This window comes from Stenella coeruleoalba, assembly GCF_951394435.1.
Source record: "Stenella coeruleoalba genome assembly, chromosome: 16".
NCBI lineage: Eukaryota > Metazoa > Chordata > Mammalia > Artiodactyla > Delphinidae > Stenella > Stenella coeruleoalba.
In genome coordinates, this window is record NC_137162.1 from 5454871 (window position 1) to 5468781 (window position 13911).

Below are 13911 nucleotides of genomic sequence, written 5' to 3' on the forward strand. Positions count from 1 at the left end.
TTCGTGCCCAGATCTGGGAAGATCCCACATGCCGTGAAGCGGCTAGGCCTGTGAGCCATGGCTGCTGAGCCTGCGTGTCCGGAGCCTGTGCTCCGCAACGGGAGAGGCCACAACAGCGAGAGGCCCGCATACCGCAAAAAAAAAAACCCTAGTTAATACTGAAAAAAAATATATAATTTTGGCAATAGGTAGAATTTCAGTGAACACAAGACACCAGTTATAATTCAAGGATCAGACCACACAAAAGGCATACGGGGGATGAGCGCCAAACACACATTCTCATTTATATCACCTCACCCCCAAGTACAGCTGATGAAGGGAAGAGTTACAAACAGGAAAGTGTGAAGGGGACAGCATCCTAGTGTCTTTAGAATGCAAAGAGAGTAGACTCAAACACCAGCCGGGCCACGCCACCAAGATGTGACCTTGGACACGTACCTTCACCTCAGTTTTTCTATCTGAACAATGGGCACAGTGTTACCTGGGTCACAGGGTTGGTGCAAGACTTAAATGGCAAGATGTGGAGAGAGCACTTAGTGTGATGCCAGGCAGGAAGACCAACAGCAGCCACCCATCAAAGAGGTGAACATTTTAGCCATTCATCATGAAGGTTAACGTGTTTGAATTTCTAATTGAAAGTGAAGTCGTGAGAAGGGCTACATCCTGCCCAGGCACGCTCTCAGTCCCAGGGTTAATGGAGATTTCCACCTCATAAGAGTTACCAGCGGTTTTTTTTGTGGGTTTTTTTTGGTTTGTTTTATTTTTAAACAGCTTTTGCGAATGCTAGAAGGTACCGCTTATCTTTGGTTTTTTGTTTGTTTATTTTTGGCTGCACTGGGTCTTCATTGCTGCACAAGGGCTTTCTCTAGTTGCAGCGAGCAGGGGCTACTCATCGTTGCGGTGCGCAGGCTTCTCATTGCGATGGCTGCTCTTGTTGTGGAACACAGGCTCTAGGCACGCAGCTTCAGTAGTTGTGGCACGTGGGCTCAGCAGTTGTGGGTCTCGGGCTCTAGAGCACAGGCTCAGTAGTTGCGGCACACGGGCTTAGTTGCTCCGCTGCATGTGGGATCTTCCCGGACCAGGGACTGAACCCGCGTCCCCTGCATTGGCAGATGGATTCTTAACCACTGCGTTTTTTTTAATGGAGGTGAGCTAATACTCTGGATCCCATTCATGTAAAGTTAGTGGCACTTCGGATTAGAGGGAGGCTGAGGTTCACCTCTGTGTTGTACTTTTGAGAAAAGATACAGCTGGGCAAATTAGCAGTGGACAAACACCTTTGAGGAGGGGTAGCTTGCTCAGCCCCACACCCTCTATGTCCCCTCTCATTCCCAGGGAACCACCACAGTTTGGCTCGTAATAATTCTCTGCCTCATGGCTTCTCTCTCTCTAATTACATAGTAAGCTGATGGAGGAGAGGAACCACGTCCCCTACTTCTTTTTCTATCCCCCAAAGCATCCAGCATAACGCTGAGAACAGAGATGTTTAATACAAACCTCGATGAATAATTCAGCCGCACTTTTCCCTAAGAAATGGAACTTCGCAGTAACACGTCATGGTTTCAGAAAAATGACTCCCTCAAATGAGAATCTGGGACTCAATGCCAGAGGCCAATTGGGGCAGCCCCATCTTGCACACACCTGACACGCCACCATCCAGAAAAGAGGCATTGTTGGCTGGTGTGAAATGAACAACAAAAGATGTGTCCCCCTCACGCTTAGTGAGCTGCATCACATCGGAATTTCCTAGTTGCCTGGCAACAGCCACTGGAGAGACCAGCGTGCTGTGCCCCTCAGTCCCAAAGAGGGGATTACCCTGTGTCTGGTGAGATTCAAAGAGCTTAAGGGTGACAGGAGGTGGGACACATCTCCCCGGGAAATTACTGTGACTTAATACCTTGAGAATGTCCTAGTTCACAGTTGTCTTCCCCAGAGATATGTGGGTTAAGAAGGATTCTGTGTGTGGGCCTCACAACCTAACCGCTATTCAACACACTGTTTTAATGGGGAAAATATATTCAAGTTCCAAATAATAACTTCCGAACGTGCTTTTGGAACATGACCCATTTCTAAGAAGGTGGCTTCCCACACAGCGAAGATGGCCAGACAAAGCAGAAGCTTAAGTGCCCCATTGGACAGGCTGCCCTGAGTTAAATGAAGCCCTGGAAGGAGTAGCCAGCTGTCAGGCTAGTTGACTATCAGGGCCCTATCCAGAGGGTAACATCTGACCTACGGGGTCATCATTCCTATAACCCAGTCTCAAGCCAGCACCCGCCTTGCTGACAGCATGTTCCCTGGGCACTAAACTTGCAAACTCCCTACCCCTCCCCATGCGTTCACGGAACACAGTGCCCCAGGGAAGGGTTTCCGTCTGCTCATGGAGGTTACTAGAGCAGGCAGTGAAAGTCTGATCAGGACCAGCACTCTCCACTACCACGCAGGGCCTTCCAGATGACAGGTTCCTTCTGTCCTGTGATCAGCCTGTTAAAGTCCACACGATGACTGTCCCTTGAGCCCATCCGAGACTACCGCCAAGCTTTACGGACAACCCCCGGGAACACGATTCACGACAGCAACCGACATTAATAATCAAAATCCGTATCAGTGGCTGAGAGGAAAACATATTGGATTTTCAAGCTGACTTTCAAGAGAACGTGAAGCTACTCTGCACGGCTGTGAGACCATCACATTTGGTGAACTCGATTTTTCAATGTAAGATCTGTGCAGAGGACCCTCTGCCTCGACCAGACAGTGTGGTCTGAATCAGGAGCGCCCTGGCCGCACGGCCATGCCTTGTGGAGGCTGCAAGTCCGTGGGAACAATGTCAAGCACCCGGGCCGCAGCGTGGGGACACTGGGCACCATCTGATGCTGCGTTAAGGTCGCACTTTGGTGTGAGTGCATCAGCAAGGGGTGCCTTATCTCGCTGTCAGGGGGACTAGAAATGTCGTCAACACCAACTTGTAAAACTAAAGGTAACTGGTAATTATCTCAATGAGTAGCTGAGAGAGGGGAAGACCCAAGGAGGGTAGGGGCCTCACCCCCTAGAGCTCCCGTAGCCCTCAGACAGCCCTCTGAGGCAGGCATTATAGCCAGGGTATAGATGAGGAAAATGAGCTCAGAGACTCTAGTTCGAGGTCATTCCCAGGGTTATTAGCACAGGGCCAAGGCTCAAGTTCAGGGCTTTGGTCTGACTCCAAATTGTGTGGATTTCTCCCTTCCCTTGGCCAGAAAGCTTTTTTTTTTTTTTAAAGTAAATCCATTGCTTTCTCTCTCTTTGAGGTTCATCCTTAGCATAAAATCAGAACGTGAGTTTCAAAGCAGGACAATGTCACCCTCTCCCTCTCTCCTTGTCCAACAGCATCCACACGGGCCATTACGGAGGGAAGGTGTGAATGACTCGCCGGCAGGCTTCAGGGACCTAAGGAAGCCTCCTCCATTCAGCAGGGAGCACGAGAAAGATGGGGTTGAAGGAGAAAAACTCCAGGGGCGAACCCGTTTCTGGCCCCAAACCCACCATTCTGGGTCAGTTTGGTGGAGCACACGAGAGTTGAGATCTGGAAGGAATCTTTGCTGATGGTGCAGCTCCCAAGACTCTGCATGCTCTTCCCCGTCGCCGAGTGGCCCTTCTCTTCCAACTCGGCTTTGGTGGACGGCAGGCTCAAGTACGTGCCGGCGTCTTCCAGCTTCTTCGCTTCGGCCTGTGGGTTTAATGATGCAACAGGTCAAATACAACTGACAATCCCGTGCAATCTTTTCTACCCCTTAGGATCCTTAATCCCTTTAACCATCATGATATTTGCTCTTTATCATTTGCTAAACCACTTATTTTTTTTAACTTTTTATTTTATATTGGAGTATCGTTGATTAACAGTGTTGTGTTAGTTTCAGGTGTACAGCAGAGTGATTCAGTTATACATATACATGTGTCTATTCTTTTTCAAATTCTTTTCCCAACTAGGCTGTTCCATGGTATTGAGCAGAGCTCCCTGTGCTAACCTGCTTATTTTAATGATTTCCCTTATTCCTGTAGATGAATTCATTCACACAGAGGATTTTTTTAAACAGCACTTAATGTGTTATTGTGTATCAGCTTCTCTCCTCAGGGACAGCTGGTCATCTGAAATGTTCATTTACATAATTAAATGTTGCTAGATAGCAGTGTTCTCACAAAGATGGGAAATGTCAGCTCAGGCCAGGAAGCCCAGAAAGACTTGAAACAGTCAATATTAGCAACACTGCACCAACAGAAGAGCGTACCTTATAGACAATAAGATCATGTTCCCCGTCTCTTAGGGTGGTCCCATCGTAACGCATCAGCTTTACAAAAGCGAGTGCGAATATCTTCTCGGATTTATCCTTAGCTGCAACGGAAATTAATAATCATTTTCTACTGCCATCACGACAAAAAAGAACATCATAAAATGCTACAAGGGCTGCCTTTCTGAAAAAAATTACAAAACTGTTCTGACAGATGTTAAAGTAAACATAAACGGAGATATAGACAACGTTCACTTATCATAAAAGGATCAGCTGTGCTCAAACTAATCTGTAAATTCAAAGCAATTACAATCAAAATCTCATGGGAGACCTTCCTTGTGAAACTTGAAAACTGATTCTACAGTAAAGGACCAACAGTAGGAGGATGGTTTTGAAAAGGAACGTGGAGGAAAGCCTGCAGTACTAAAACCCAACAGGAACTGGAAAGTGGTAACAATGAAGATGGTGGGTTTTTAACACAGGGATTCACAGACCAGTGGGAACAAACAGGGCATGAAAACACAGGCCATTGCAAGTGACCACGGGAAGGGGCAGACCCTTCAGAGTGTCAGCAGGGACAAACAAAACAGATGGACGCTCACCTCACACCCTCCACAAATACAAGTCCCAAGTGGACTAAACACCCTACTGTGAAATGTTGTTCTCTTTGGCAAGAAAGTCCTTCCCCCAGAATTAGCATGTGAGACTCATTCTCTCACTTCATTCAAGTTTCTGCCAAAGTATCACCTGCTCTGAAGTGACCAGCCTGCCTAGAAGAGCAAACGCCTACCCTGGTCAGTTCTTCATAGTCGCTATGGGCTGAACTGTTATGTTTTGTTTTGTTCAACAAAATTCTTATGCTGAAGCCTAACCGCCCCCACCATGTGGCTGTATTGGAGAAAAGGCCTAGAAGGAGGTTCTTAAGGTTAAAAGGTCATAAGGGTGAGGCTCTGACGCTATACAACGGGTGCCCTTATAAGAAGGGGAACAGACACCAGAGTGGTCCCTCTCCGTGTGAGCTCACAGAGAGAAGGCGGCCGTCTGCAACCTGGGAGAGGGTCCTCACCAGAACCTGACCATGCTGGTACCCTGATCTCGGACTTGCAGCCTCCAGAACTGTGAGAAAGTAAATCTCTGTTGCTTAAGGCACGCAGTCTATGGTATTTTGTTATGGCTGCCCAAGCAGATTAAGACAACAGGTTACCAAGAGATTACTACCAGATTACCAAGAGATTACCAAGCCTGTAGGGTGTCTGTGCATGAGAAAGGGCCAGGGGAGGGGGGAGACGACGTTTATTGTTAGTTTCATCCACTGGGCTTTCCCATGCAAAAGACATTGTGTATTTTTTCACTGTTATTTCCCCAGTGCATGAAATAGTGCCTCTGCTATATTAGGTACTCAAATATTTGTTCTAGATGGGGAGACGCCAACAAACAAGTCCTTTCAGGGACTTCCGTGGCGGTCCAGTGGGTAAGACTCCGTGCTCCTAATGGGGGGGGCCCAGGTTCAATCCCTGGTCGGAGAACTAGATCCCGCATGCATGCCGCAACTAAGAGTTTGCATGCCACATCTAAGGAGCTGGTGAGCCACAACTAAGACCTGGTGCAGCCAAAATAAATAAATAATTTTTTATTTTTTTAAAGTCCTTTCAGATAACAAATAAAACAAAAATTGGTGGCTTGTTAAAGTGCGCTGATGGGAACAGGGACCACCCAGCTGGATGGTTGGAAAAGGTCTCTCTGACAAGACCTTCTTGATGACGTATGAGCCAAGATGTAAACCCTCCAGGAAAAGAGATGGCCAAATACAGAAGCCCTAAAGTGGGACCAGCCTGCCTTGCTTGGGGACTAGAAGCCCGTGTGGCTGGTGAGTGGTAGGCAGTGAGAGCTCCAAGGTGGGCAGGTGCCAGATCAGGTAGAGATAGATGAGGAGTCTGGACTGAAGAAATGGATTTGTGATGAATTTTTCAAGATGTAAGCTGAACACAGCACGGAAACACTGAGTTTCAGGGCTAGAAAAGACCTTTAAAATTATAGATCCCATGGGCGCCCCTGGTGGCGCAGTGGTTGAGAGTCTGCCTGCCGATGCAGGGGACACGGGTTCATGCCCCGGTCTGGGAAGATCCCACATGCCGCGGAGCGGCTGGGCCCGTGAGCCACGGCTGCTGGGACGCAAAAAAAAAAAAAAAAAAAAAATTATAGATCCCAGATTCTCTTTTTGGAGATGAAAGGACAGAGGTTGAAGAGCATACATCTGCCCACCTTGAGTCAGGGGCTCAAAATATTTGCTATAGGACATCACTGCCTGAGATACCACGTCTCATTTAGTCTTTGCGTTCCTGGTGTCCATGGGGTCTGGCACACATTAGGTGCTCAATAAATGCTAGCTAATTAGCTGGATGAACGATTGACCAACCAAAGCTAAAGGGAGGGATAAAAGCAAAAAATATGTACTTCTAGAAATTGAAAGAACTTTGTGAAAGGGTTCTTAAAAACGTAAAACTCAGTGTTCAGGTGAGAAGGAAGAGATCCTTTTAAGTTTGGGCTGACATGAAAAAAATTAAAAACACATCTCTCTGAAAGCAGCTGCAGTTCAGGACACGTGAGCATATCTGCCAGCAGAAGGCTTCCCCTGACCCTACTCTTCAGTAGCACACAACTGAAAAGTGCACCTTTTATTAACATTCTGCATCTTCACACAGGGGACGGACTGCATTTGTTACATCCTCATTGGCAGCCATTATGAGGCAGACAAGAAATTTACAAAACGTCAGAGGCCACAGAAGAAGACCACATGCCCAGAGGGCGGGCAGCGCTGGCGGACCCAACCAGCCCCCTGCAAACAAGGGAAACTCGGCTCCTGGCAGGCCGGCCCCAGAAGCCACTCATCTGCCCGCATCCACACAGAACACCAGCTGATGCGTTCGGAACGGCTAACAAGCGGCAGCAGAGTGTTAGACGGTCACACCAGCGCCAAACGTCTCAGCCCCAAGGACAGCTCCCGGTAGGAGAAATCCCCTCACTTTCTTCCACTTGGGGTAAAGAGCGCGCATTTTGCCTGGGGCGGCGGGGAGGGCATGCAGCGTGGCCTTCCTCCCATTTCTGACCCATAGCATCTGCAGACGAGGCCGCGGCACGGGCCCCACTGGCCCCCACCCCGCCGGCAGCGGACAGCTCGGGACGTCGTCAGCATCCCACTTGCAATGCTCGACACGTTCCCCAAACCCCACCAGCTGTGGCCGGGGAGACTTCATTAATTATGCAAATGTGTCGTGGGAGGCCGGGTGATAGCATCTTGTCTATAATGAGTACTTAAAACTGACAAGAAAAACAAGGATTTTGAAAATTAAAATGCTACCAAAGAGATCCCTCTGCCCTGGTGTAATCTATTAATTAGAGAGAATGAGCTTGTTCTAAAAGAGGGAGCGTGCTTCTGAGACAAGTCCCCTGTGCATTCTAGAACTCTGTCCTTGCCCTGCAACAGGGCTCCCCACCCTCTCCTCCCCTGCAGCCCATTCCCACCCCCGGCAACTTCCGGTGTGCAGGGCGCTGGGCCCACCACACCTTCTGGGACTTGGCTGAGGACCTACCTGCCCCCAATTCCCCCAATCACCCACCTGACCCTGCTCACCCCGCACCTCTGCCTAACGCATGCGACGCTCCCAGGCCGCTGCTCCGCACGTGGCTCCTGCGAGCCGATCTCACGCCTCAACCCAACCTAAGTCTGGCAAGAGGAGAACTCTCTGCGTGAGCTGTGTATACAGCAGGTGCTCAACACAGACCAAATGACGGCAGTGGCCTCGGTGCTCCCCAAAGGCAGGGGAGACACAAGGACTGGGGTGGGAACCAGAGGTCTTCCACTGACCATCAGGTGACTCTGGGCCACTGGGGTGGGGTCTCTGAGGCTCAGTTTCCTCATCTGTAATGTAGGAAGCGCCAATGATCTACCACATGGCATCGTGGCAAGGACTCATCTAAATAACGTGGTAAAAATACTTGCGCCAGGAGAGAGTAAGAGCACGATGAACACGTACGAAGAGGTGTCCGCATCCGTCCGAACATCTTATCCATCCACGTTTCAGCCGTCCAGGAGTGCCCACAGTTAGCAGACCCCAGCCCGCTGCCTGGTGGCCTGGATTTGGCCCGAAATGGGGCGGGCCCGGCTTTCCAAGCTGCCCAGACTTCACACCCTGCGCCTCCCACACTGCTTGGGCCCCGACCCCTTCTGAGCTGGCCCCTTAAGCACTGGGACAAGAGGAGGGGTGGAATGATGCTCTATAGCGCTCCCACCCACCCCCGGCATCCTCCACACGCCCACTCACCACGAGGGACCCCGTGCTGTTCTAGACCCCTTGGTTCAGCCACCTACCGGTCTCACCCCACGCAAGCACATCTTCGGGCTGCCAGTCACACTTTCCACACACCAGCCCTGTAGTCCTCGCGCCTCTTCAACCTCACAGAGCTTCTCACTGGTCCCACACAGGGGTCTACGTACCCCCTACTTCACGCCTCTGCTCACGTGTTCACCCTCCCGGCTGCTCTCCTGTACCCTTGCCTCTGCGGGCTCCACGCTCTGGGGAGGGCACAGGTCAGGCAGGCCCCCAGAAACAGTAAGGAGGGTGGACACACCATCACAGCAGCGGTGGTCCCGTGGAGCCCTATCCTACGGCCGGCATCCTGCTGAGGGATCGGCAGCCCCCATGCATTCCCCTCCTCAGGCTGAAACATCTGTGAAGATACACAGAGCCAGGGCTGAGGTCCCCCAACCGCAGGGCTCTGGCCCCCACAGGCTGGTGGGTGACAAGTGCGCCCACCAGACCACCGTTCCCTCGATGCCGCTGCACACGTGACCCAGCATCACTTATTTTCTCAAACCTTAGCCCGCCGCCAGATGCATGGAGACCACGAGGGGCAGGGGCGCATCTTCCTCTTGCGGCGTCTTACTTAGTGTCTAGAACAGGGTGATGTCCTTAGCAGACAACGAATTCAACACAGGCAATGAGACAAACTTCAAACATCGATAATGAATCCTCCCGGAAGCTGACTGATTCAAACTTCTTTCCTCCCAAAGTCTCGGCCTCATGGCCAAGGCTACACCAACGTGGACGAGAAAAGGCAAAGCCAGAGCTCCAGGCACCAGCACCTGCCAGCAAAGCCAGAGGTTTTCAACACCGACGCAAGAGCATCAAGAGTGATTTTTGAAAGCTAGGTATTATATCTCAGTGACCTTTCTGATGGACGGGGCAGTATTACAAGCCAGAGGGGAAAGAGGAAACCCAAGGGGCGAGCAGGAAGGAGCGGCACCTCATCAGACAAATTTGAGAAGAAACTGAAGAGCTCCTGGGATCAACTCAATCAGAGTGGACAGCACTCCACGGGAGCAGGTCCGCGTGGGCGCGGAGCTGAAGTGTCAAGACCTCACTGTGTTACAGTAGCCACGTTCTAGAACCATCCAGAGTAAGTGCATGATAGACACGGGATAACGAAGCGTGTGGTTACTCACAGTCCTGGGACGATCTATGTCGGAAGGTAAACCGGAGGTGACTGCGGTTCACGTCCTCAATGGGGATGGCCACCTGCGGAATAGAGAGAGAAGCTGATCACCTTTAGGAAATCTTCTCACTCCATCAGCGTTGCTCCCCTGGAGACATCCTGGACCACTCTACGCTCTTCTGCGCTGCAGGGAGAAGACACCATACGCCTCATCCCCGGTATGACTGTCCCAGAAGCAAATGCCCTTTGAAAATTTACACCAGATAATACTGTCCGGGATGCCAGGCACACTGGACAAGGCAGCCGAATTTGTTTTTAAATGTGACCCTCAGTGTGAAGAGTCTATGTTTAAAAGTTACCATTTTCGATTTTGGCCCCGATTCGGAGGTGTCTGTATTCCCTCTACGGTTGTAGGGACCCGCCCTGGGCTGCAGCGAGAAGGCGGTCCCTTTGTGACTTACAGTAAAAGGAAGAAGACTTAATACCTGCTGCCTTCAAGGCAAGATTGTCCCTAATCTCGTAGCTAACATCTGTATTCCAAAGCCAGCCGCTGGCCTGGTGTCCCAGTACCCAAGCCCGTGCGTGGTGTGTGGGCTGCGTGCGGGTATCCGCGGGCTGCGTTAGGAGCCGCAGAGCACTGAGGCCAAGGGAACAGGACGCATCTCTCCAGCGATGCCCTCCGTGTATTATCATCTCTATTTTCTTCCATTTGGTGTAAAGACAGCATGCCACACATAAAACAGACCCGAAAGAGAAAGACAATTGCTATCTTTAAAGGACTCTGTATTTGTCTCCAGGAAAGTCCTGGTTTTAGGTCCCAAAGGAGATGAGAGTAGATGTAAATTCCAAGAAACACCAGCATGGTTCCTTAGCAACCCTAAAGGACTTTGTTGAACGTGCCTTGGGGGCTGGCGGAGGGTGTCCACGGTGGGCAGCCCTGGGCTGGGCAGGAGGCGGGAACTTCCTCAGGGTACAAATGAGCATTTCATAATCAACCCCATGGGAAAAGGACCATGCAAATGATACCTTAACCGTCTCAAACCAGCGCGGCTGTTTCACTTGGTAATAAATCACGGACTTGTATTCTGAAATAGCTTCATCACCAGCGCCCGGGAAAATCACATGCTTTAAAAGAAGAGGCATAAAGAGATCACATCAGCCCTCACAGAGTCTGAGGCTGCATCCATGTCCCCCAATCCCCCACCCGGTTTGATGATCCAGAAGGAGCGAGGGCCCTCGGGGAACACCTAAAACCCCATGGCCCATGGAACACCTCCCAGCAATGGAAGAACAGATCTGGCTGGAGCCAGCAGCCAGCAGAAAACCTTGCTCACAGACATCTAAGATCTTCATGGTTATGCGGTATATGGGGACGCTACTGTCCTCCATCCTTCGTACCCTTACCCCTAATAACTTTCACCCTGGACCCGCAGCAAGTTGCCTGACTCGGCGGCTGGAGTAAAGGGCTACAGACCAAAAGGGAGGTGGCAGCACTCTGTCCCTTCTTTAGCCACAGACACTGACCACTCGCCTCTACGGAGAGCGAGACCGGTAAAGCCCAGGGGAAAAGGGCAGGGACACTGGACACAGGCCACCCAGAGAGAAAGGATGCCACCCACCTCCTGGCGCAGCTGGGCCTCAGGAGCACCCACAGGGCACTGCTCTCAGCCACGTGGGCCCAGGGGAGCCCAGGCTGCAGCCACGGGCCAGAGAAGCAGCTGGCGGAGGGCCCCAGCTTGGGCTCAGCCTCCAGTCCTCAGAGAAGCCCGCAGCCTCTGAGCACTTCCCAGGGCACCCGCAGGCTGCTGTGACCACGCAGGAGGAGGTCTTGGTAACCACCACCGAGCAAAGCACAAGGCTCAGAGGCCCAGATTCACAACCCAGTTCCACCTCTCATGAGCTCTCTGACCTTGAGCAAGGTGACTGATTTCTCTGGGGCTCAGTTTCCATCTGTCTCAAAAGATGCTAATAACAGTATCTGAACTTCTAACGTGATCATTCGCCCTCTGAGCCGCGGGTTTACACCGGCAAGTGGGACCCCAGGATAGAGTTTGGAAAAGAAGGTGGTCAGTTGGACTTCCCTGGTGGCGCAGTGGTTAAGAATCCGCCTGCCAATGCAGGGGACACAGGTTCAAGCCCTGGTCCAGGAAGATCCCACATGCCGCGGAGCAACTAAGCCCGTGCGCCGCAACTACTGAGCCTGCGCTCTAGAGCCCAAGAGCCACAGCTACTGAAGCCCATGCGCCTAGAGCCCGTGCTCCACAACAAGAGAAGCCACCGCAATGAGAAGCCCGTGCACCACGGCGAAGAGTAGCCCCCGCTCACCGCAACTAGAGAAAGCCCGCGCGCAGCAACGAACACCCAACGCAGCCAAAAATAAACAAATAAATAAAAAGAAGGTGGTCAGGACCCCAGGGTCGTCCTGAGACAGGCCGGCTGCTGGGACCCGGTAGAAACCAGCCCTCTTAGGCAAGGGAAGAAAAGGAAGAAAAAGCAAACGCTCTTCCCCAGAAATGAGATTGTGGCTTTTGGCATCCTGCAGCAGAGCCAAGGCGCACACTTGGGAAGTAAAACTTAAACACTACAGGTTCAACTTTGCAACAATCAATACCTCCAGTCGTTTTCCATCTTCATCGTAAACAGACACTGTAACCTCAACATTCTTTGCCGTCGTTTTGCTTCCTTTATCAAAATCTCCTTGAACTAATGTTACGTAGATATCGTTTCGGACATCACCTGGGGGGAAAAAATTACACCTTTAAAACCAATCCATAGGGCTTCCCTGGTGGCACAGTGGTTGAGAGTCTGCCTGCCGATGCAGGGGACACGGGTTCGTGCCCCGGTCCGGGAAGATCCCACGTGCCGCGGAGCGGCTGGGCCCGTGAGCCATGGCCGCCGAGCCTGTGCGTCCGGAGCCTGTGCTCCGCAGCGGGAGAGGCCACGACAGTGAGAGGCCCACGTACCGCAAAAATAGAAAAAAAAAAAAAAAAAAACCAATCCATTATTCACAGTGTAACTGTGATTTCTGCCATTCCTAGCAGAGTATCATAAATACTGTATTAGATGATTATGAAATATTTTCTACAAAATAGCGTCCGCATTTAACAGCATGACAAAGGCAATTTTCATCACTATAAGACTTGCAAGAAAGAGGAAAACGTCAGGGCCCCTAATTATCTGCTTGGTGCTTCACGTGGGCAGAGGAGCTCTTACACTCCATGGGCAGCCCATGCCCAGGGCAGCTCGAATGCTGTCAGTGGGTTTGCGCAGACGCTAGCCCCCCCCCCAACCCCCAGCATCCGTGGCCCACTGCAACCCACATCGCCACCCCTTGTTAGGGCATGGCTGCAGTCATCTGAGGCTCAGTAGCCAAGGAATATCCCAACACCCACTGGCACACCAAGGATAACCAGCAATACTGGCCTCCTTTTCGTTCCACTGAGGAGTTGAACAAAAACAGTATCTGAACCCCAAGCCAATGTCCTGAGTTGACACTTAGGATCAGGGACTAGGGATGGGTCAAGAGAGAAACTTTCTGCAAAGAATCCTCTCTCTTCCTGGCAGGCAGTTGTCAAGATCCTGAACGGGGACACAGGGAGCAAAGCCTCATACATTTTTTAAGTGAGATGGGCCTTAAACTGTGCCCCCAAAAATACCACCACACACACACGCAACAAGTGAGCTCGAGACGCTTCCCCCTCCTGAGAATACACAAAGCCCCTGGTAATGGTCCGACTGGGAGAACTCTGCAAGTTTCATCAGCAACATGATTTAGAGGAAGCATCGCTACGCTCTGACGGCTGCTCTGCTGTCTGTCTGGCTGCCTCAACAGTGTGGCCAGGAGCAGCAAATGACTTGCTCTGGGCAAAGAACAAGGATCCCCGAAGAGAAAAAATCCCCTTGCTTTCTTGTTTTTCTTTTGCTTTCTAGACTGCTCTATTCTGGCTTTTAATGTATCCAACTATTAGATTAAGCTTTCATTTAAAAGTCATTATTGTAATAATCCCAGCGGGTTGCTACCACTGCCATAGTAGCTGCTGGCAAAGAAGTAGGGCTGTGATCGCCGACAGTGACCACAGAGAAGTTAAGAAGGATGGCGTACAGGGCTGGGGGCAGGAGGCAAGGCTGCCGTCCAGGACCTGCCGCTAATTAGCTGTGT

General features: G+C 51.0%; 1 protein-coding gene across 2 annotated transcripts in view; it reads right to left on the minus strand.

Annotated features, from left to right (window-relative positions):
* DOCK1 (dedicator of cytokinesis 1) overlaps positions 1-13911 on the minus strand; it is a 527155-nt gene that overhangs the window by 420519 nt on the left and 92725 nt on the right. For both annotated transcript variants that reach the window (XM_079899863.1, XM_079899862.1), the window contains exons 14-18: positions 12364-12488; positions 10779-10877; positions 9763-9835; positions 4260-4363; positions 3517-3700 (exon numbers count right to left, since the gene is read on the minus strand). In XM_079899863.1, coding sequence (XP_079755989.1) covers positions 3517-3700; positions 4260-4363; positions 9763-9835; positions 10779-10877; positions 12364-12488 — 585 coding nt within the window. The remainder of the gene's footprint in view (positions 1-3516; positions 3701-4259; positions 4364-9762; positions 9836-10778; positions 10878-12363; positions 12489-13911) is intronic.